The sequence below is a fragment of the Lynx rufus genome, unplaced genomic scaffold (assembly GCF_022079265.1).
Source record: "Lynx rufus isolate CCGP_SWC_20201006 ecotype Redwood Valley unplaced genomic scaffold, mLynRuf1.p SCAF_7, whole genome shotgun sequence".
In the NCBI taxonomy this organism is placed as follows: domain Eukaryota; kingdom Metazoa; phylum Chordata; class Mammalia; order Carnivora; family Felidae; genus Lynx; species Lynx rufus.
The window spans coordinates 36,439,374-36,465,386 of NW_025814889.1; the positions used below are offsets into that span (position 1 = coordinate 36,439,374).

The 26,013-nt window shown below is 35.9% G+C and overlaps 1 protein-coding gene across 1 annotated transcript in view; it reads right to left on the reverse strand.

The window, feature by feature from the left end:
* The window catches only part of ERC1 (ELKS/RAB6-interacting/CAST family member 1), a 516,249-nt gene that overhangs the window by 229,374 nt on the left and 260,862 nt on the right, over positions 1-26,013 (reverse strand). The window contains exon 15 of the mRNA XM_047065409.1: positions 757-917. Within this exon, the coding sequence (XP_046921365.1) occupies positions 757-917 (161 nt within the window). The remainder of the gene's footprint in view (positions 1-756; positions 918-26,013) is intronic.

The following is a 26,013-nucleotide window of genomic DNA, read 5'->3' on the forward strand; positions in this document are numbered from 1 at the left end:
CCCAGGATAAATTTTTCATAAAACCTGGGAGCAGGATGATGACGCAGAGATGAAGGTTGGGAATAATAAAGGAGAAAGTACTACTGAACTCTCAAAAGAGACATATTTGTTTTAAAGAGAAAGAAACCAGAGCTCCAAAGTTCACAATGAAGGAAAAGAGGCATCTATTGTGTACCAGCAGGCATGCACGTGCTTCACTACAGATTATCTCAGGAGACTAGTAGGAAAATGATGTACATCAAAGTTCTGTTAAAATTGACGACTTTGTAAAAATTGGAGATGTGGCAAACTATTAGCTCCTAAATATGGAGGATAAGTACATACAGGCTCATTATACTATTCTCTCTACTTTTACATACTTTCAGAAGTGGTTATAATAAAAAATGTTTAAAAAAAGTCCCTAGCTATCAGATGACCTCAGAACCAACAGTCATGTTCCTCAGTAAACTCAAAAATAATGGCTGAATTTTCCATACAATTTTAGAAATTTCAGAGATGCAACTGGATATGGTTACACACACACACACACACACACACACACACACACACACGAGGACTTTAAAATTCAACGAAGAGGCAAAAATAATTCTATTTTTACCAGAATTTGTTCCAAATTTGTTCTAGGGAGAAATACAAGTTTACATTAAAATTAAGCTAAATGTGTTAGGAGTAATAAGTAGGGCCAGAGGATGAAAGTAATGAGAAACAGGTTTTCTACTATGCATATACCTGAAAAGGAAGATTATAAACACTTACTTCATCTCCAGAACTTCCTCTAAGTGTTTTCTTCTCTCCGCCCGAAGATTGGTCAAATGAGTTTCCTTTTCTGCCAGAGACTGTTGGGTAGAGGACAGCTTTGCTTTCATGGACTCCAGTTCCTGCTTTACTTTCTCCATGGCCATCAGTAACTCCTCCACCTATGGTAAGTATGGAAAAAAAAAAACTGAACATTTTGATTAATTAAAGACAGAGGAGCAAAGTAACGGGCAATTCCTGGGTCTACAAATTACAAACACACACACACATCAAAAATTCTGTACTCTTTCTGGATCAAACAAATATATCAAGAATATACCAGATAAAGAAATAAATCTCTGGTCTTCCCTCCACTGTAATTCCTTTCAGGTTCACCAAAAAGAACTTCATTTCCTTTTTGATAAACACAATTGCATATAAGGCATCAGTTCAAGAAGTCACACTCTGCCACAGTCAGTCCCTTTTGAAGATTTGGAAGTGGTCCACAAATACTCATGAAAATAACAGTATAACACAGATAAAAATAGAGGAACAAAATCACAGAAAATATTTCTATAAGGATTTTAAGAAATAAACTTGACTATAATAACATTCAGTATAAACATACATAAGTCATTTTTATTCATCCAAAAAGTTTTCTGTTTACACCTTTAAAAAAATTTCTTTTTGAAGAAATAGCTAGAATTCAATCAGACAGTTTCTTGCTCTAAAGCCAGGTAGGTAGAGTTTTCTCAAGGAAGGCAGGAAGAAAAAAAGAAAAATACATAACCACCTAGAGAGAAGACAGAGGAGACCGAATGCTTTAAAAAGATTTGAAAAAAATCCTGAGGGAAAGAAGACAGAACTCTAAAACACAAGGAACTAAGAGAACACAGTATGTACTTCATCCATCTTTTCCACTCAAGCTGGGTGGTGTCCAAATCAGAATTACTTAAATAGACATGTTCATTTTAATTCGGAAGGAAAATATATGCTGGCAAAAATGTGTTAATACCAAAAATCAACCTGAACCAGGTAATCAACCAGCCAACTGCACCAATCACAAGAGTTTATGTCAGGTTGCTGCTTGCCAAGAAATAATTTTGGTGACAACAAGCCTTTTCAGAGGAAGAGGTGGGGGATTTGCCATTCACTGACTCCTACATAAAACCAACTTGTGTGATACTAAAACTGAGAACAGTGTAGAGACAAAACTGCAATATAACAAATCAGAGTTGTTAACAGACCCCAGGATGTTAGTGCCTTATACCCAACCAAAGTTTCCACGTTGATTGGTAACAGCTGCTAAACAGTGATAGCAAACAGACACATTTAGTGTTTTGGCACCTGAATCACCTTACTTTGTGTATATTTTCAGAAGTGATCAAGTTAATTCTCAGCTAATAGCTGTGAAAATAACTGTTGTAAGAATATATATGAATTCACATATCTACAAGCTTTACGTAAATATAAATCACTATCCACCCTTTAGAAAACTACCAGTAAGGATGATTCCATTTTAATCAGTTTAATTCACGTAAAATCTTATTTAAAACCGAAATGAAATGATATACCAAGGTACGTTCTTATAACAGAAAATCAGTAATGGACAGCACCCTTTATAGAAGCTCTAATAAAGTGTGGTATGTGTCCATCTATGATGAACTCACCTTAAATCTCAAAAAAATCTCCCTCTCATCTTTCACTACTCCAAGCAAGGCATGGTATCAGTTTCTTATATAATTTAGATATTATGTATATACATAAGCAAGCATATAAAAACAACTTATTCCTCCTTTTCTATACAAAAAGGAAGTCCACTTTATATATACTCTAAAATTTTTGGTAAGCTTTTTATTGAAATACAGCACAAATACAGAAAAATCCACAAATGAAAAATCCAACTTGAAGAATTTTCTCTAAGTTGAACACACCTGTGTAATCAGAACACAGACTTATAAACAGAATATGAAGAGTTCCCCAGAAACGCATCTCATATCCCCTTTCCAGATGAAGAGTAGCCATTATTCTAGCATTCTACCTTAGTATTGCTTATTCGTTTATACAAGTGGAATTACACAGAATGTAATTTTAAGTGCAGATTTTCTTCACTCATGTGTTATGTCTATGAGATAGGAATTCCACTGTGTGAAAATAGCAAAATTTACTGAAGGAACTTTTGATTAAAAAAAAAAACAAAAAACTTTTTTCCAGTTTTACTGAGAAATAATTGACATACATCAATCCCTGTGTAGTATTAAGGCACACAGCATGATGGTTTGATTTACATATTTATATGTGAAATGATTACAATAGGGTCAGCTAACATGTATCGTCACATATAAATACAATAAAAAGAAAAGAATGAAAAAACTAATTTCCTTCTTTTGAAATTTTTTTAATGTGTATTTATTTTTGAGAGAGAGAGAAACAGAGTGTAAGCAAGGGAGGGGAAGTGAGGGAGGGAGACACAGAATCTGAAGTATGCTCCAGGCTCTGAGACATCAGCACAGAGCCTCACACGGGGCTTGAACCCATGAACTGCAAGATCATGACATGAACCGTAGTCAGATGCTTAACCGACTGACCCACCCAGGTGCCCCGATTTCTTCCTTTTGACGAGAACTCTTAGGATTTGCTCTCTTAACAACATTCCTACATTTATCATAGAACACTATTAGCTATAGTCATCATGTTGTACACTACATCCCTACTACTTATTTTATCTTATAACTGGAAGCTTGTGCTTTTTGACTACCTTCCTCCACATCACACTCATCCCACCTCCTACCTCTGGTAACAAGACTCATGTCTTTTTCTGTGAGTCTGTATTCATTTTGTTTTGTTTTAAATTTCACATATAAGTTAGATAACACAGTATTTGTCTTTCTCTAATTTATTTCACTTAGCATAATACCTGGAAGGTAGGTATATCCACATTTTAATTTTTTAAATTAAAAATAATTTAAAAACTAGTTTTTAATATTAATGGGGTTTAGCTAACTAATTTTTTTCATTTATATTTCTTTTACGTTCAGAGCTTTTTGTATACTGGATAAGAAAATTTTGTCTACCACAAGATCATGGAAAGATTCTTTCTTCTAAATCTTTTATTAAATTACATGTTTCACATTTAGAGGTACAATATATATGCAACTGAATAAATACAGTTGCATGGTCAAATATTATTTTTATCAATTTGGATATCCAACTAAGTCAGCACTCTGAACAGTAGGAGGACTTTTACAGCCACGATAGTAAGGCACTTTCAACCTACTGGCAAAAGATCTGAAATTATGTGAAAACTACTTACAAACTGTAGAAAAGATAATTTGACAATGCTTCATATTGTTCATAAACACCTTAAAATTTAATGAATAAGCAATGTGAAATGTTATATGTATATAAAAAAGGAGTATGTATATATTCCAGAACCAAGAGCAATACACCCATCTATATACTCACTATCCTTTATACTTTATATCTTTTATACTCACTAGCTTTATAAGTGCAATTATCCAACTGTATCCCCCAAGTCCCCTATGATAGGTCATTACTATTCTTTTCTTTTTTTTAACGTTTATTTATTATTGAGAGACAGCGAGAGACACAGCATGAGCAGGGGAGGGGAAGGGGGAGAGGGAGACACAGAATCCGAAGCAGGCTCCAGGCTCTGAGCTGTCAGCACAGAGCCCGACGTGGGTTCCAACTCACGAACCGCAAGATCATGACCTGAGCCGAAGTTGGACGCTTAACCAACTGAGCCACCCAGGCACTCTGGTCATTACCATTCTTAATTTGTTACTTAATCTCTTCCATTTATTTATTTTTGCCTTTCGTATGTATTTAAAAATAAATCACTGCTTTATTCTATTAGTTTATGAACACTGTATAAATGGAACCTCCTGACTTTATTTCATCCAACATTATGTTTTTTCATGTAACAAAGGGACCTATTCTATGTGTGTATTTCTGAAACAAAAGGACAACATACACCTATATAATTCACCACTCAGGAATTAAAAGCAATGAGAGCCAACAACTTTGAACACCACAGCACCCAGGCTATAGTTTCCCACTAAACTGAAAGGGCTCCTTAAAAATACAGCTGATTCTAGATTTGGGCAAGAAATGTACAAAAGGTGAACTTTACACAATTTAGGCCAGAAAGCAAGAGAAATGGGAATCATGGCAAAAAGGGATCATGACACAGAAATCCTTATGAGAAAACAAGAAAAATATATCACAAGAAAGGAAACTACATAAGAATATACCTTCTGAATACAGAAGGTATTCAAAAACTAAAATCAAACTAAAATACTAAAAAATCAAACCCAGTAAGATCTAAAAATTGAGATTTATCCTAAGAATGCAAGGTTGGTTTAACACATAAAAAATAAATGCAATAAACCATATTAATAGAATATAGGACAAAAACACCATATGATTATCTAAGTAGATGTAGAAAAAAAGCATTTGGCAATTTCTAACAACCTTTCATAACAGAAACAGTCAAGAAAATACAAAGAACCTTTCTTTGGGTGCTTGGGTGACTCAATCAGTTAAGCATCCGACTCCTGATTTTGGCTCAGGTCATGGTCTCATGGTTGTGAGATCAAGCCCCATATTCGGCTCCTTCCTAGGTGTGGAGGCTGCTTAAGATTTTCTCTCTTGTTCTGCCTCCCAACACCTCTGCCTCTACACACGCTCTCTCAAAACAAACAAACAAACAAAAAACAAAAACAAAAAAAACCCAAAAAACAAACACTTTCTCAGCCTGATAAAGGGCATTTATGAAAAACCCACAGATAATATACTCTTTAATGATGAAAAACGTAATGCTTTCCCTCTAAGGCCAGCACCAAGAACAAGACTAGAAAGAATGTCCTTTCTCACCATTTCTGTTTAATATTGTACTAGAAGTAATAGCCAGGGAAATTAGAATACACAAAAAATTAAAAGGTACCCATGTTGGAAAGGAAGACAAAACTTTTTCTGGTTGAAAACGACATAATCTTATATAGTGAAAAATGCTAAGAAATCCTCTAAAAAATTATAATCAACAAGTATACAAAAGTTGCAGAATACAAGATCAATACACAAAAATCAATGGTCTATCCATACATAAGCAACAAACATTCCAAAAATGAAATTAAGAAAACAATTTCATTTAAAATAGCATCAGAAAATGGGGCGCCTGGGTGGCTCAGTCGGTTAAGCATCTGACTTTGGCCCAGGTCATGATCTTGTGGTTCGTGAGTTCGAGCCCCGCATCGGGCTCTGTGCTAACAGCTCAGAACCTGGAGCCTGCTTTGGATTCTGTGTCTCCTTCTCTCTCTGCCCCTCCCCCCTTGTGCTCTGTCTCTATCGAAAATAAATGTAAAAAAAATTTTTTTAAATAGCATCAAAAAGAAGGAAATAGCTAGGTATAAATTTAATTTTTAAAATGCATAACATGTATAGTGAAAATTCTAAAAGATTACTGCAAGAAATTAAAGAAGATTTAAATAAATGGAAAAACATCACATTCACCAATTGAAAGACTTAATATTGTTAAAATGACAATACTCCCCAAAATGATCCACAGGTTCACCATAATCCCTATCAAAACTCTGTCTTTTTTTGCAGAAAGTGACAAGTTGATCCTAAAATCCACATGAAAATCAAAGGGAGCCAGAATAAGAAAAGTTATCTTGAAAAAAATAAAATAAAATTGGGAGACTCTTACTTCTTGACTTCAAAACTTACTACAAAACTTCAAGGTAGTGTTGGCATAAGAATGGAAAAAGAGATAAAAAAAAAAAAAAGAACTGAGAGTCAAGAAATAAACCCTGTTATGGCAATATGATTTGACAAGAGTGTAAAGGCAATTCAATGAGGAAAGGATATTCTTTTGACTCAAAGGTGCTTGGACAACTGCCATATTGCTTAACATTTTTAATTTTCCATGCCATTAGCTTCATGACAAAATTGAGTCACATATCCTATAGAATGCCCCACATATTGGGTTCAGTCGGTTATTTTTTCTATGGTGCTATTTATGCTGTTCCTCTTGTTTTCATGTTTCATATAAAATGAAAGTTATACCTAAAGTCTTCATTAGATTGAGATTCAATTTGTCTTTTTAACAACAGTACTCCACAAATAAAGTTGTGTACTTCATGTTATAGCATATGAAGAGACACATAATGGTTGTCCAACTTTTAGCAACAACATTGATCATTGGGTGCAGATAGCAATAACCTGATTTCCTCTTTATAAATTTCTCAAGAAATATTTTATCAAGTTCTTTCATCACTTCAATAATAACCAGTATGGTTAAACATGTTTCATTTGTTTAGGGACCATATGTGCTGCTGCTTCTTTGCCACTCAAATCTTTGCCCCTCCCCCTGCCTCCACTGGCTTTTCTTATTCTCGTTGATTTGGAGGAATTTTAAACATATATTCTCAGAAACCAACATTTCATCAATTAAATATTTAGGAAATTACTTCTCCCACTTTGTACACTATGTGTTCCTTTTCATTATGGTATCTCTGTATGATCAAAAATATCTTAATATAAACAAATTCATTAAGCCTTTAAGATTTGTGACATTTACATCCTGTTTAAGAAATCCTTCTTCTACCCAGGGTCATACGATATTCCCCACTTTTGTACTGCCTTCAGTAGACTGAATTAGCAGTCCCAATTATTCATTACACTACACTATTAGTATTCATCCACATCCTTCCCATAGTATCATGATGGGCAGAGTATACTGCCTTTAATGACCCTTATTCTGGCTTGGCTATATAACTTGCTTAGACCATTGGGATGGCAATTCAGACACAAGCTGAGGCTCTTAATACATGTAGCTAGGTTGTAGTTCTACCGCTGCCAAAAAAACCCAACATTCTGAGTAGCTGCTGCCTTTCAGTTGGGTCCTAGAAAGAGCCACGTAGGCACGGCCAACCCAGTCAAGGACTAAAGCAAAGCCAACTCTACTAACCTTCCAATCTTTGTGATTAAGAAATAAATGATTATTATAGGTGTGCTAGAGTTCTGAAGAGAAAGAGAAGCAATGGGATATACACTGAATACAGTATGTGTGTGTGTACAGACATACCTTGTTTATTGTGCTTCAAAGACCTTGTATTTTTTACAAACTGAAGTTTTGTGGTGACCTTGTGTCAAGCAAGTCCTTCTGTTGCCATATTTTCAACAGCATTTTCTCAATTCACGTCTGTCACATTGTTATTCTCCCAGTATTTCAAACTTTTTCATTATTATTATTTTAAAAAAAATCTTTTTAATGTTTATTTTTGAGAGAGAGACAGCATGAGTGGGGGAGGAACAGAGAGAGAGGAAGACACAGAATCCAAAGCAGGTTCTAGGCTCTGAGCTGTCAGCACAGAGCCCGACACGGGGCTCGAACCCACAAACCGTGAGATCATGACCTGAGCCAGAGTTGGATGCTTAACCGACTGAGCCACCAGGCACCCCACTGTTTCATTATTATTATTATACGTTATAGTGATGTGTGATGTGTGATCTTTGATGTTATTACTATAATTCTTTTGGGAGCACCATAAACTGCACCCAAATAAGACAGCAGACGTCATTTGCCAAATATTGTGTGCTCTATCTGCTCCACCAACTGGCTATTCCCCTGTCACACTCTCTCTCCTTAGGCCTCCCTATTCCCTGAGATACAACAATACTGAAATTATGCCAATTAATAACCCTACAATGGCATCAAGAGTTCAAGTGAAAGAAAGAGTCACAGATCTCTCACTTTAAATCAAAAGCTAGAAATGATTAAGCTTAGACAGAAAGGCATGTCCAAAGCTGAGAGAGGCTGAAAGCCAGACCTCTTGCACCAACAACCACATTGTGAATGCAAAGGAAAAGTTCTTGAAGGAAATTAAAAGTGCTAGTCTAGTGAACACACGAATGATAAGAAAGTGAAACCACCTTTTTGCTCACACGGAGAAAGTTTTAGTGGTCTGGATAGAAGATAAAACCAGCCACAGTGTTCCCTTAAGACAAAGCCTAATCCAGAGCAGAGCCCTAACTTTCTTCAATTCTATGAAGGCTAAGGGATGTGAGGAAACTGCAGAATAAAAATCTAAAGCCAGCAGAGAACTATTCATAAGGTTTAAGAGAAGTTGTCTCCACAACATAAAAATGCAAGGTGAAGCAGCAGTAAGTGCTGATGTAGAAGCCACAGCAATTTATCCAGAAGATCTAGCTCTGATAATTAATAAAGGGGGCTACACTAAACAAGAGATTTTCAATGTACATGAAACAGCTTTCTACTGGAAGAAGATACCATCTATGACTTTCATAGCTAGAGAGGATAAGTCAATGCTTATCTTCAAAGCTTCAAAATATAGGCTCTTTTATTATGGGCTAACACTTCTGATGACTTTAAGTCGAAGCCAGTGCTCATTTACCATTCCAAAAATCCTGAGGCCCTTAAGAATCATACTAACTGTGCTCTGTGTTCTATAAATGGAACAACAAAGCCTAGATAACAGCACATCTGTTTACAACATGGTCTACTGAATATTTTAAGTCTACTGTTGACACTTACTGCTCAGAAAAGAGATTCTTTTCAAAATATGACTGCTCGTTGGCAATTCACCTGGTCACTGAAGAGCTCTGATGGAGATGTACAATGAGATTATTGTTGTTTTCATGTCTCTAAACCAATATCCATCCTGCAGTCCATCAAGAAGTCGTTTCAGCTTTTAAGTCTTATTATTTAAGAAATACATTTCGGAAAGGCTACAGCTGCCACAGATAGGAACTCCTCTATGGATCTGGACCAAGTAAACTGAAAATCTTCTGAAAAAAATTCACCATTCTAGATGCCAGTAAGAACATTTGTGATTCATGGGAAGAGGTAAAAATATCAACCTGAACAGGAATTTGGAAGCAGTTGATTCCGATCCTCCTGGATGACTGTGAGGGGTTCAAGATTTCAGTGGAGGAAGGAATGGTAGATAGAATAAAAACAGCAGGAGAACTAGAATTAGAAGTGGAGCCTAAAGATGTGACTTAATTGTTGTAATCTTATGATACAATTTGAACAGATGAGAAGTTGCTTCTTTTAGATGAGCTAAGTAAGTGGTTTCTTGAGATGGAATCTACTCCTTCCTGAAGATGCTCTAAAGGCAGGTGAAATGACAATAAAGGATTTAGAATATTATGTAAACTCAGTGGATAAAGTAGCAGACTTTGAGAAGACTGACTCCAACTCTGAAAAAAGTTCTACTGTGGGTAAAATGCTACCAAACAGCATCATAGGCTACAGAGAAATTGTCTGTGAAAAAAGAGCTGATGTGGCAAACTTCACAGTGTTCTTATCTGAAGAAATTGCAATAGGTAGTGGGCGAAAAGAGCAGACCTCAGAGAGCTCTGAGCAGCTCCACCAACTCTAGCCTAGTCACCATCAACATCCCAGGAGGAGCTGCAGCTGCCAAAACCAGCCCCGTCACCATCACAGCAACCATGAGCAGCAAAGTGGAGACCTTCCAGTCACCCAACCACTGCCCCTGCCCCACCACTGCTGACGCCAAGCCTGACCCCACAGCTGATGATGGTGGCCTCCCATCGGGGTGCCCACCAGCATGTACAAGAAGGTTTTGGTAACAGGAGGATGGTTCAATGTAAGAAATGGATATGGTTTCATTAATAATAATGACACCAAGGAAGATGTATTTGTATACCTGACTGCCATAAAGAGGAATAACCCCAAGAAGTACCTTCATAGTGTGGGAGATGGAGAGACTGTAGAGTCTGATGTGGTTGAAAGACAAAGGGTGAGGAGGTAGCAAATGCTACAGGCCTTGGTGGAGCTCGACTACAAGGCAGTAAATATGCATCAAACTTTAGCATTATAGACACTATCCACAGTGCAGGGGTCCTCCATCAATTACCAGCAGAATTACCAGAACAGTGAAGGTGGGGAAAGCATGAGAGATCAGAGAGTGCTCCCAAGGCCAGACCCTACCGCAGGCAAGAGTTCCCATTTTACTCATGTGGAGACCCTGTAGGCATCAACCACTGTCTTCCAATCTGCTTGTGCAGGGAAAAGTGCTCAAAGTGCTGACAACCAGAATTCAGGAGAATAGGTAGACCAGTGAGACAGAGTATGTATCAGGGTTATAGACAACAATTCCACAGGGGGCCTCCTCAGCAGAGACTGTCTAGAGAGGACAGCAATGAAGAAGTTAAGGAAATCAGGAAGATGAGACCCAAGGTAAGCAGTCACCTCAATATTGCTACCTCCACAACTTCAATTACCTACACATATGCCCAAAAAACCCCAAACGACAAGGTGGCAAGAGACAAAAGCAGATGATCCACCAGCTAAGAATTCATCTGCCTCCCCCTGGGCCCCTGCCCCACAGACTAGGGCAGGGCCAAGTAAATGCTGGTATAGCATCTCTACCATCATCTGGGTTAGTCATCCAACAAGAAGAAATGAATAGGATATTCCGGCAATAAGAAATGAACAAAGGACTGGAGGGGAAGATTTTAAGTGCTTGCTTTTTGCCCATTAATCAGATAACTTGAACTATCAGCATTATCTATGGAGCATCACAGGGTTTTTATTATTCTTGCTGAATGACATCTCTTTTTAGTAATGGCAAATATGCTAAAAAAAAAAAAAAAGCCTGTTTTTTTCTCAATACACCTTTAAAGGTTTTTAAACTGCTTCATATCTGGTCAAGCTAATATTGTTAAAAGCCTCATTCCTGTTTGTAATAAAAGATTACAACTTGATTTTTTTCAAAAAATGTCAACAAACAGCAAGTACCTGTTAATAAAGGTCTTAGAAAGTTGTCCAAAAAACACAAAAAAATAGAAAGAGGAATTGCCACAGCTACCCCCACCTTCAGCAACCACCATCCTGATCAGTCACAGACATCAATATCAAAGTAAGCAATCTCCACCAGCAAAAATATTACAACTTGCTGAAAGCTCAGATGCTAGTTAGCATTTTTTAGCAATAAAGTATTTTTTAATTAAGGCACAAACATTGTCTTTTTAGACATAATGCTATTGCACACTTAATAAACCACAATATAGCATAAACATATTATATATATATGTTATATGTATATGTTATGTGTTATATGTTATATGTATATGTACACACACACACACACACACACACACACACACTCTAAGAAACCAAAAAATTTATTTGATTCACTTTATTGGCATATTCACTTTATTGTAGTGGTCTGGAACCAAACTGGCAATATCTCCAAGGTAGGGCTGTATATGCATGCATATACATACATACACATACACACACATACACACACACACATTTCATTCAATATATGTCCCAATAGTTTTGTTTATCTGTGGGAACCTAACCAATAAATAAATATATATATAAAAACTATATTAATGTTAATAAAATTAGATGTAATTACATTAATTACATTAATATAACATACTATAATTATACTAATATATAAAATGTTACACATATATTAAGATATGCATTTTATAAGAAATTATATATAATGTGTAACATTCATATTATAAAACACACACACACACACACACACACACACATATATATATATATATATATAAATAAATATATAAAATAAGTAATTGGCTCAGGAGATTATGGAATCTGACAAGTGCCGAGATTTGCAAACTAAATAAGCAAGCTCAAGACCCAAGAGAGATAGCTGTGAAATTCTGGTCCAAAGACGGGCGCCAACTCAAGACTCAGGAAGAGCCAGTGTTCCAATCAGGGTCCGAAGGCAGGCAAAAGCCAATATCCCAGTTCAAACACAATCAGGCAGGATTTACTCTTACTTGGGGGAGGGGAATCAACTGACCAGAAGGCCTGAATAAAACAGGATGAGGGCCACTCACATTAGAGAGGGCAATCTGATTTACTCAAGTGTATCAATTTAAATGTTAATCTCATCCAAAATACCCTCACAAAAACATGTACAATAAAGTTGACTAAATATCTGGGCACCCTGTGTCTCAGGCAAGTTGACACACAAAACTAACCATCACAATTTGCTGTTGTTTTGTGGTTGTTATACACTATCTGACTGAAAAGCTATCTAAGAGTGTTAAGTATTGTGTTTAACATCTGGTCTTTAAACTCCTTGAAATTGCTTTTTTGTGTATGGTGTGAGGTAGGGGGCCAATTTCATTTTTCCCCATAGGGACATCCAACGTCCATTTTTAAACAATCCATTCTATCCTAACCTTTGACATGTCATCAAGTATTTTCATAAGTATGGGTATGTTTCTATGCTATTATGATCCACTAGTTTGTCCATTCTTACACCAAAACATTAATTTAACTATAGCTTTATAAGGCTTAATATCTAGTAGAACAAGTCCTTCTCTTCTCAGAAGCTTAACTATTTTTTAATTTCTGCAAAAAATATTATTGAGTCTACCATAGGCCAGGCACTGTTCTACAACAGTTCATGAAAGAGACATAGATTTAGGACTATAACATATTTCAAAAAGTTTTATAATTTTCACCACAAAAATCTTGAACATTTTAATGATATTTATTCCGAGGCACTTTATATGATTTTCTTAATGTTTTAGTAAACAGCACCTTTTTTTAAAATGTAATTTTCTCTTTGATACAGGTTATAGAAATGCAACTGATTACTATATATTGATACTGTCTCTAGTAATCTTCTTAAATGCTCTTATCTATAGGTTTTTAATTTACTATTTAGAAAACCACATCATATGTACAATAAGAAAACAATTGTTTTCTTTCCTTCCAATCTGTGTATTTGTTACTTTTGCTTGCCTTTCTGCATTGCCTATGTCTACCACAATGTTGAATAGATATGATGACAGTGTGTACTCTATTTTATTCCTCATCCTAAAAGAAATGCTTTAACAGTTTTATTTGTATAAATTCTAGTATAAATTATCTGTATAAATTAAATTATAGTATAATTTTTAATACATATGTTTAATAGATATTTTTTATCACGTTAAGAAGTTTCCTTCTTAGACATTTTTCCAAAAAAGACATACAGAGTGTCAACAGACACATGAAAAGAGGCTCATCATCACTTATCATCAAAGAAATACAAATCAAAACTACAATGAAGTATCACCTCACACCTCTGAGAATGGCTAAAATCAACAACACAAGAAACAACACGTGGTGGCAAGGATGTGGAGAAAAGGGAACTCTCTTGCACTGTTGGTGGGAATGCAAACTGGTACAGCCATTCTGGAAAACAGTATGGAGGTTCCTTAAAAAAAATTACAAGTAAAAGTACCCGATGATCCAGTGATTGTACACTAGGTATTCAAAGGGATACATGCACCCTAATGTCTACATTTACATGCAGCATTACCCACAATAGTCAAGTTATGGAAACAGCCCAGTGTCCATCAATTAATGAATGGATAAAGAAGATGTCATGTGTGTGTGTGTGTGCATGCGTGTGTGCGTCTGTGTGTGTATACAATGGAATATTATTCATCCATAAAAATGAATGAAATCTTGAAATTTGCAATAATGCGGATGGAAATAGAGAATATTATGCTAAGCAAAATAAGTCAGTCAGAGACAAATACCATGTGATTTTACTCCTATGTGGAATTTAAAGAACGAAACAAACAAGCAAAAGGAAAAAAAAGAGGGGATGGGGTAAACCAAGAAACAGACTCTTAACCATAGGGCACAAACTGATGAGTATCAGAAGTGAAGTTGATGGGGGGTGGGGGGGATGGGTTAAACAGATGATGGGGATTAAGGACAGTACTTGTTGTGATGAGGACCAGGTAATGATGTATGGAAGTGTAGAACCACTATATTGTATACCTGAAACTAATATTACAGTGCATGTTAACTAACTACAATTCAAATAAAAACTTAAAAACAATTCTATTGCTAGCTAGTTTTAAAAAATTAAGCAAAGTTCCTACATTTTTGAGATGATCATACGACTTTTTCCTACCAGCTTTTAATGTCATAGACTATAGTAATTAATTTTCTAATGATATCAATCTTGACTCCTGGAATAGGCCTAAAATGTCTTCATGCATATTTTTCTCTTTCACATACAGTAACTTTAAATGTTTATTTATTTATTTTGAGGGTGGGTACGGGCAGAGAGAGAAGCCTAAGCAGGCTCCACGCTCAGCATGGAGCTCAATCCTATGACCACAAGATCATGACCTGAGCCAAAGTGAAAAGCCGGATGCTTAACTGACTGAGCCACCCAGGAGTCCCCACATACACTAACTTTAAGTTGGCAATATTTTGTTTAGAAAATTTTCATTTATGTTCACAGTTGAGACAGGCCTAAATTTTTCCTTTCCTTGTATTAACTCTGTCAAGTTTTGATATGAAGTTATGCTAATCTTATAAAGTATGTTGATGATTAATTACTCCCTCTTTTTTATTTTCTGGAATTCTTTCTGTAAAACTGAAATTATTTGTTCCTTGTATGTTTATTAAAAATCAGCAGTATAACGCTCCAGGCTTGAAATTGGTGGGAAAATTTTATTACGGACTCATTTTTTCAGGTTTTCTTTTTCACAGTTAGCTAGTCTTGCTAAGTTTCATTCTTTCTGGCATTTTCTCATTTAGTCTAAATTTAAAATGTATTGGCAAAAATATCCTTGTATCTTTTTAATACTTGCAGGACTTGTAGTTAGGAGCTCTTTATCACTTCAAAAATTGTTCACCTTTTAGTATCACCAAAGGCCAGTCAATTTTCTTAATGTTTTCAAAGGACCAATTTGGGGCACTGTGCATTGTTTTTAAAAAGGGTGGAATGGGGCGCCTGGGTGCCTCAGTCAGTTGAGTGCTGGACTCCTGATCTGGGCTCAGGTCATGGTCCCAGAGTCATGGGATCAAGCCCTGTGTCAAGCTATGCACTAAGCATGGAGCCTGCTTAATATTCTCTCTCTCCCTCTGCCCCTCTCCCCGACTCAAGCACACTCTCTCTCTCTTAAAAAAAAAAAAAAAAAAAAAGGATGGGGAAGTTGGTTGTCTATTAGGCTCTCTACCTTGGGCTGCCATGACCTTTTATTTCTTCTGCCAAGATACAAAGCCTAATGTTCGAGTACAACAGCTTATCAAGTACTTATATTTGAATTTCCTGACTAATCATCTCCTGAGAGTTTCTTACTTTCTTGCCAATTTATGATACATATTTTATCAACCATCTTCAATTTTTTTTGTGGCAGTTATTTTCCCAGCATCTAGTCTGCTGTGTTTACAGACATGTTTTAACTTCCATACTTTCACTTATAGAATTTTGCTTGTTAGTAAAATGTAACTTTCTTAAAGGTTGCTTAACATTCTCGGCCATTATAGTGCCAGACCCACAGGGTATTCCTACTTCAGATTATATATACAACCAAATAAGTTTTAAAACATTTTTGTATTTAAGGCTAGAGTGGTACCACAGACCAGGATTTCAAAATAATTATCTCATTTGTGCTTGGGCTCCAGCCAGGGAAATAGTTTCAAGGTCAAATTGAAATACTCTGTTACTTTTCCACAACCCAGAGAACACATTCAACTACCTTCATTTGGGTATCTATTCCATCACACGCCTACCACACAGCAGCTATACAGTTTTAGGTATAGTCACTGAGAGACAAAAGCTGAGTAGAAGAAAAGAAGAGATATATACCACACTAAAGAGCGAAGAAATTCTCCACCATTTAAAAACGTGCTCCAGGTCACAGTATGTCTTCAAAAACATATGTTTTAAGACACAAAAAAAGTCCAGGCCAGAGCTGGGATTCAAGTATGTAACTTAACTGCCTCCAGTAACATATTAAGAGAAAGCACAGGGCTTGACAGTGTACAGTGCCAGCAGGACCAGATGGTTTGCTTAAATCACAAGCTAATAAACTTTTACTCAGAATAAGAAGAAACAAATTATGGCTTTACCACAGACCCATTTTCCTTAAGAAAGCAAAGCAATTAGGTGCTTCAGGTGTTGGCAGAGACCGCATCTTCAAGTTTCCCACCTTCTTCTGTTCCCCAGCCGAGGGGAATATACTCCTTTGCAGCCTCCAAGATGCTTGTGGAAAATCTTGCTATAGTTTCTTAGGAGGGTAAGAAGCATAAGTCTCCAAAGGAATGAAGTGATTAGAAGAAAGGAGTGCACGAAAGAAGTACCTAGAGGTTAAACATTCATCACAGAAATCACTTCACTTGAGAAGTCCACTCTTTTGATTTCAAAGAAATTCTAGATTACGACCCACTCCATTATACAATTAACAAAAAAAAAATTTCAAAAGAAAAAACTGTTACCAAGCTCCTGAGTTGAGAAGCATTTTTGAAATATTAGTGAGAGCTTACTTACATGCATACATATATACTTCCTACCATCCTCTCCCAACACACACCTTAAGGTATCACACAATCACTTCTGTTGAGAATTTAAATTTACAGAACTTCTGAAACAGATATATGCTAGCATTTATACTAGAAATCTTCTTTTTCCTGTTATGTTCTTTTTGTCAATGTATGGTAATTCTTTGACAAGATACACACCAATAGTACAGTATTTTATGAATAGGGAATAGCTGGAGCTATTGTAATAATAACAGTAACAACTTACATTATTTGAATACTTTGAAGTGTTCTAATAAATGCTTTACAGATACTGTTTCATTAAATGCTCACAATGATCCTATGAGTCTGGATATTAGGTATTATTATTATCTCACTTTTACAGAAGACAATACAGGTTTGGAGGGTTAAAGTGCCTTATTCAAGGTCATACAACTAGAGGAGACAGAACCAGGATTCTAAGCTAGGCAGTTAGACTTCATTGCATTCAGAGTTAATGTTGCTTTGCTACAATACCAGTCTTCTGAAACAGTTTTCCATAATTATATCTAATAAATCATTCTGGGAAGTGTTCCCAGGCCCAGTCCTGCATCTTTCCATTCTCCCTTCTCCCTCTTTTCTCCCATCCCCTGAACATTTAATTCCTACCCTGTGCAGGTACTATGTGTTAGACATTGAAGGTGCAACAGAAAACAAAACAGATGTATTTCTGTCTAGCTGTTGAGCTCTGAGTCCACAGTCATTAATTAATAAAATTCATAAATACTTAATTATGAATTGTGTATAGTGTTATGTAGAAGATATATAACACCATGAGAATAAGTAACATGAGGCCTTGATCTATATTTTGGGGGCCTAGAGAGTTTCCCCAAAAAAGTAAAGAGGAGATGGGGACAAAAAGGGCATTCCAGCTTGTAGAGTAGTCTTAAAGTGGGAAAGCACATAGAGAAAAGATACAAGGTCTGATAAAGAGGAGAAGGGTGCAAATGTGGCAGGAGAGGGAGGAAGGGGCTAGGTGTAGAAGAATCTTGTAGGGCATTATTAGGAATTTTGGCTTTTATCCCAAAATGCAACAAGAAGGTACCAATGGGATCTGATTAAATAAAGGAACAAGAGGATTCAGAATGTGAAAATGAGAATTACTAAAATAATGGAATAAGGAATATAAACTAAATAGAGAGGGAAGAAAAGACAGGGAATACAGACGGAAGGAAAGACGAGGCTACTGGATTACAATAAAAAAGGGGGGGGGGAAGAAGTTCAAATGAACAAGAAAGCTGAAATAACAGGCAATTGTGTTTAGAGAGGAAGGTACTGTAATCAGCGAATGTGGAGGTGGGCTAGATTGCAACAAGGTTTAGAATGCCAAATATGGGATGAAGAAAGTCAAGGGAGACAGGCTACTGGTCAAGAACCTGAAAGGACAAAGTAACAAATTATCTATGCAGATTCTGAAGTCAGTGAGATAACAAGTCTTCAATGAAAGCCTTCAATGCTCTACCTGCACAGCATGAGACTAAAAGAAGTAGGGGGTTCTAACCTTAAGAATGTGATGGAATAATGCTCTGAAGGTAGAACAGGAAACAAGAAGGATGAGAGTCCTACCTTTAACACTGAGGTTCAGAATAAACACGTATTTAACACCAGAAAGAGTTGCTGGAAGTTGCCAGGGGAGAGGCCAAATTATACTCCAGACAAATAAGGTGAAGGCTGGCTCAGGAAGAAAAAGAGAAAGTCAAATACAGTACGATTTCACTCATACGTGGAATTTAAGAAACAAACGAATGAACAAATGAGACAAAGAAACAAACTTTTTTAAGAAATGTAGACATTTCTTTTTCTTTTAATTTTTTTTAATGTTTATTTATTTTTGAGAGAGAGACGGCATGCAAACAGGGGAGGGCCAGAGAGAGAGGGGAGACACAGAATCTGAAGCAGGCTCCAGGCTCTGAGCTGTCAGCACAGAGCCTGAGGCAGGGCTCGAACTCACAAACTGTGAGATGATGACCTGAGCCGAAGTCAGACGCTTCACCAACTAAGCCACCCAGGCGTCCCAGAAAGAAACTCTTAAATACAGAGAACCAACTGGTGCTTGCCAGAGGAGTGGGGGGGGGGTGGAATAAAGGGGGTGAAGAGTTCCCTTACCATGATGAGCACTAAGTAATAGAAGAATTGTTGAATCATTATACTGTATACCTAAAACTAATATAACATCATATGTTAATTATATGAGGAGTAGGAAGAAGTTAAGAATGTATGTGCCAGGGCCTGGCACAGAGTAGATAATAACTATCTGGTGAATCAGTGAATGAATGAAGACAAATGAATTTGTGACTTTTAGTACCTTAGTAGGAAGATGCAGAAGGAATAACAACATTTGAAGAATATGTTAAGGCAAGAAAGTACTGAACAGATAGGGAAAATGGTGCAGTATAGACAACTGAAAGCTTATTCTTTGGGCAATGTCTAATGAACTATAGGATGAAAGGCACAGTAAAATTAACTCTACTAGGTTTTTTCAAGAGGGTAGACACTGGTTCCATTGGACCAGAATTTCAAAATAAAGCAGATGATACCAAAGTAAGAATTATGAATTATTTTTAGTCCTCATTTAAATGCATAGGACTAGGGTACCTGGGTAGCTCAGCTGGATAAACATCCAACTTCAACTCAGCTCATGATATCACAGTTCATGAGGTTGAGCCCCACATCAGGCTCTCTGCTGTCAGCACAGAGCCCACTTTGGATCCTCTGTCCCCTCTACTCTCTGCCCCTCCCCCGCACATACGTGTGTGTGCTCTCTCTCAAAATAAACATTAAAAAAATAAATGCATAGGACTTATATGATAGCATGTGATTATAATTTTCTGTTTATTGAAAATAAGATATTATAAGTGATACCTGAAGTAACCTAATGGTAGCAGATACCACTGAATTTAGCAATATATTCAAGTTAGGAATTATAAGGTATTACTGCCATCTTTTACTCCTGACTTTATGAAGAACCCAAATATGAGTAGGAGTCACATATATAGCACTGAAAAAGAAACCATATTTCTACAATTCATCTTAGGAGTCATTAGATTTCTTGACTTTTCAAATAATGGTGCATTTCTCTAATAAGTCACCATGTCAAAGGTTTTTGAGGGCGAATAAAATCAGCAAATGACACTTTAAATAATTAATGTGCTCCATGAGTGAGGTATTTACAAAATGTTTTTACCATCCCTCAAAATATGGTTCACATTCCCACAGGACACTTAACAATGCTGGGTATTTCTATAAAAGCCTTATGGTTTATAAGAATCCACAGAGTTAAGACTGACTTTTAGAGGAGGTAAGTGCACATTGATTGACTATATTTCTTCATTGCCAACTGCCTTTAAGTTTCCAGTAATACTGTGCTATGGTAATAAATCTTCAGCTGAAGATAGTATTTTTTTTTATTGAGGTATAATTGACATACAATATCCTTTTAGTTTCAGCTGTACATCATGGTGACTCAATTATTTTTACACATTATGAAATGATCTGCACAATATGTCTAGTTACCATCTGTCACCATACAAATATAAAGTCATCACAGTATTATTGATTATATTCCATATGCTGTATATTACATCTCCATGACTAAGTTATTTTATAACTGGAAGTTTGTACCTCTTAATTCCCTTCACCTATTTCACCCACTCCCCTCAAGTCTTCCCTACTCTAATAACCAATAGTTTGTTCTCTGTATCTATGAGTCTGTTTCTGTTTTGTTTTGATCACTTGTTTTGTTTTTTATATATAAGTGAATCCATACAGTATTTGCCTTTCTGTGACTTATTTCACATAGCATAATACATTCTATGTCCACCCATGTTTTGCATATGGCAAGATCTCGTTTTTAAAAATTTAAAAAGAGACACAACAATGTGAAAGAAATGCTTTTTTTCCCCTAAGCCATCTCAATTTCTCTTTTTTCTTTATCAACTCAGAAAGCTTAGGAAGATAAATCCTATAATAAGCCCTCATCATTCCTAAGGGGAGCTTTAAAAATCAGACATCAATAAAACGTGGGTGCACATTTTCAAAGCAAAGCAAATGTCCCCCTGCTGCTATGAATCTCATAATTTGTGTCACTGAGGTTGGAAAGCGGCTTTAAGAAGGGCTAATGTTTATCTTAGTGCCAATTCCAGTTAGGTGATTTTTTGGTAACAAAGCATCAAGACGAAAAACTAAAAATCTGAATTAAACTCCAAACTATTTTTTAAAGAAAACTGTTACTTGATTAATATCTCCTATAATTTGCTTATTTCAGCAACAAAGAGTTCATACCAGAATCAAGTAAAACAAAAATAATTGCCTGGGTTGACACAGACTCCATGACTCTACTCCTGGAAGAAAAAAGGACAGAAATAATCTAAATAACATCACATTTTCTTTCTCCAGCAGCAGTAACAAAGATGTGGCAGCCATCATTTTACACTCTTCTGCATCTGGGTCTGAGACCTCCTTATATCTCATTAGAATTTGACAAATGAGTATATCAGGGACATACAAATAGAGATGGGATGACAAGACTTTCCCTCGAACTTCGGGCTCTAGTAAATTCTCTTCTGAAAAAAGTTTGGGTTTTTTTCTGAATTATTAGGAAGTCAAGACAACAGGATAAAGTACATGGTAGGAGGGCTGTACAAGCTGTCCAGTTTTTAAAAACAAATTTCCTTTGTAGTTGAAATCATTTGGTCATTTCACACGGAAAAAACATTAACTTCATTTCATCACAGAAAACAGCAATCCCCTCAATAGCATAAAGTCATCAACAGAGAACAGAGCATTTAGGGCTTGAGCCCTTTTTCTAAGATCAAATGAGTAATTTGAATAAAACAGCTTCATACTCTTTCCTTAAGTTTTCAACAATGAGAGTTTACTGGCATTTTAACTGAAAATTTTAATCCTTCTCATTTGCACTGCTAGAAAACCAAAGTCAAACAGCTATCTAGACATAAATGGAGTGTTATTTCATCAATTACAGATATATTTAATGGAGACAACATTATTTCAATATAACCCCTGGAAAATGGTTACCAAAAAAAATGGCAAATTAAATGAGAGCTATTTGACCTTACCAAAAATTTACTACTAGAGAACAAAAGTAAAAGGTGGGATTTAAGGTCTGGAAACCCAAGGATACCAAGAGAGATCTCGTAAGTATCACATAAGTGTGTATGTACACACACACAAACACACACATGATTATTTCGGTCATAATAATAATGCTCAACATTTGTATACTGCTTTTATAGGCTACCACAGCAAAATTATTGTGGGGATAAGAATTTACTTCACTCTACTACAGAGGCTTAAAAAGATTATGAGCCTTACCCTAAATCACAGCCAGTAAACAGAAGAACTAGAACCCATATCACTTGACTTCTGGTTCAGTGCACTTTATACTAGCCTTTATTACCTCTTATTCATTCATTTAAAAAGGTAGAGATAAGAGGAAAGGACAAGTGAATGCCAAAATAGAGCCCAGGACATGCCACACACAAAAACTATCTGTTGTGTAGGATAAATCCTGCTGTGCATATTTCTCTAGGAAAATATGTTTTATTGAAAACATCCAGGAAGGTGCAGCCAAGGAGAACATAAACTGCATATAAAAATCAGTGGGACGCCATCTGGCTTTCATGACTTCACCTTCAGCGATATCTTGGATGACTGCCTCTATCGTCAATAACTTGGTTTATCAAACTTCTCAGTAGGAGATAACAGAATAAGGGCCAAACACCCCAAGAACTCATTACAAGCAAACTAAATATCATCTGTTACAGATCTGCCACATAGATTCCAAAAGGGCTTCCCAGTGCAGTAGTGGTTATGCAGTTTAGTCAGAAAGTACAAAAATATGTCTATTTTGAAAACCAGTATCTATAGACTCTGGCACTCATCTCTGTGGTTCAATTTTGGGGTGTGCCAAAGTTTTATTTCTTTTCCACTTCAGTTAATTTTTCATTTGATTATAACTTCTGAAAACACAGATGTGGTCCTTTTGTTGAAGGAAAAGGAAAAACTCAAGCCAAAATTTAGAAACGTAGGTTATTTCTTGAAGTTCTGGGATAATATAATCATGTACTATTTTATCAAATAATTTTCAAGAGTAAAAACCTGTAATAAAAAAGGCAAACACAAAAGCATTACTTTAAAAACTACCGTTACAAACCACTCGTGTAAAAAGATTTTTTTGGTCATGTGGTTATTTCCTGGGAGCTTCAGTCTCCCTTCAGAATTTCTTGTTGTCTACTGACCCCATCTGGCAAAATTATAGAGGAAGTTATAGTGACTAAAGCTACTGCCAAGCCAACGCTTTTATTTTATCTAAGGAGACATTTTAAGAGAAAAAAAGAAAACAGAAGATCAGGTAAAATAATCTAAGGATTCTTAGCTTGATCCCTCTATAATACATAGGATGATAGGGAAAAACATGTAATATTAAAAAGGTCATGCCACTGAGTTTTAATAATTTTAAATTATTACAGGCTAAGCTCTACTCCCACTTAATACCATATATAGAATCTCCATATTTTTACTGCTCTTTTATCTGTCTTCTTTTTCAAGTGTACTACATATGACTCCAACAAATGAACATCTTTCAGGGCTTTCAGTATTCTAAATGACAGAATTCGTGTGCTGCCTTTTCACTGTTATTCTTCAAGATGCTTTTTAGTATTCTGATCTTTTATTGGAAAAGTTTTATTAAAACTCTGAGATCTTCTCTTTGTTTAATACAATGATAAGGTAATTACTTCAAAATCATATCCAACAAAACTGGATGAAAAACATTTTAAACAATACAAGGTAGTTTAAAACTTCAAGTATGGAGTTACTAAAAGGGGAGAAATGTCTGTTTAACCTATGCAAATTGGTCTTGAGACTACAGGTTTTCACTGTCTGCCATTCTTACTATCAATATTCAGAATATGATCCTACCAAAGGGGATAAAAAGGAGAAACTGAAGGAGAGTTTTAAAAACACATTGAGAGCTCCATTTTATTCACCATCTGACTTATTCCACATTTGTGAAAGTGGCTACAACATTAATACGAAGTTTCAATTCTTCTTTTGAACATTCCTCCTCTGAGACATTTGAGTTTTCAGACCTACTGTTATTTGAACATATTTGGGTAATTTCCATTAATAAGTGGATTGAAATGCAGAATAACACTGGGTTGCCATTGCTACAGACTATATCATTCCCCTAACTTAAAGCCCATTTCATACATCTTTCTAAGATCAAAAGAAGGAGAAGTCTAAACATGGAGATTTCTGCTATGGCAGGGTATAGCCATTTAACTTCTTCTTTCAACAAGCCAGAGATGGCAGAATTCTCTTTGAAGTGGCAGCCCTGTTGGCCTTTGAAGTCCCTTGTCAATTGCAGAATGGCTCTGGTGGGGTTTGTTTTGTAGCCAGCTGTCACCATGAAGGCAGACATGACGTATTTCCAGCAGTCTCACTTCAGGGTCTGTCAAGTGACTGATTTCATAACCAGTCACCATAACAAAGGAGATTCAAACTCACTGACATTAGAGCAAGAGTCTACAATGAAACTTACTAAGTTCCCCTTGACAGAGCTTGATTTAAATACTGAAATGATTACACAAAGCCAATGAGAAAATGATTGTCAATTTAACTGTCACCATCTAAGATTCTTAGAATATTAATGTACTTTCCATAAGTTTATCAATGAAGTGGTTCATTAACAATATCTTGTTTTAAATGAAGCATCTTTGAACAATAGTATCTTCAATCTGCACTGACTAAAAACTATGACTTCTGCAAAAATCAGTAACCTGTTTTAAAAGCAGTTTATACTGCTAATTTACAACTGGATTTACTTCTAAGACTGAATGATTCCATGTAGTTCTGAGAAACATGTTTGTATTTATAATACTTTTAGACTGTTCAGCGACTTACCTCAAAAATCCCCAGCACTACCAACATAGAAAACAGTTTAAGACTTAAAAGGATAAACAGTGGGAAAAAAATGGTAGGTTAAGAAACTTCTATCAACCATAAATGCAGCCCATTAGAGTACTACATATAAGGAAACAATCTTAAATTACAAAACCATCTTTAAGGCAGGAGAGATGAGACAAATCTTGAAAAACCTAATGCCAAGTTCACCAATGATAATCAGAAGTATTAGTTCCACTGGAAGGAAATAAAGCAAGATCAAAAAAATTTTCACCCTAATTTAATCACAGTTTATATCTGTTCTGTAGAATGTTTTGATTTTTCTTCTTTGAGAGAGAGAGAGAGAGAGAGAGAGAGAGAGAGAGCGCACGTGCAAGCAGGGTAAGGGGCAGAGGGAGAGAAAGAGAGAATCTTAAACAGGCTTCATGCCCAGGGTGTAACCCGACAGGAGGCTTGATCTCACAGCTGTGAGATTATGACCTGAGCTAAAACCAAGAATCAGACACTCAACTGACTGAGACACCCAGGTGCCCCAGACTGTTTTAAATTTTTACATGTTTTTATGACATGTAAAAACCGCTATTTCAGAGTTGAAGACTACATAATACAGAATACCACTTTTAGGTAGCTCCTACTATCTGAAAGATCAGCCACAATAGGACAGAGTACTGCACATTCATCCCATGAGACATAATAAGTCCTCTTATTTCCCACTGAAGGACAGGTCATGGATAATGAGGATTTCTATATTTTATTTTTTCCATTCTGGCTACCATGCTTTAAAATCACGCTTTAAAAATAACCTTTCAAATAATATCTATTCTAGTTCTTTAAATCTACAATTGTGAAATCTTTTGAGTTCTTCTGGTCAGATGACAAAGTGCTTCATCAAATCCTGTAGATAAGAGTTGAAAGAAAGAATAAAAACAATTCAAAATATTTTTGTAATAATTCAACATATTTTTGTAATAATTCAA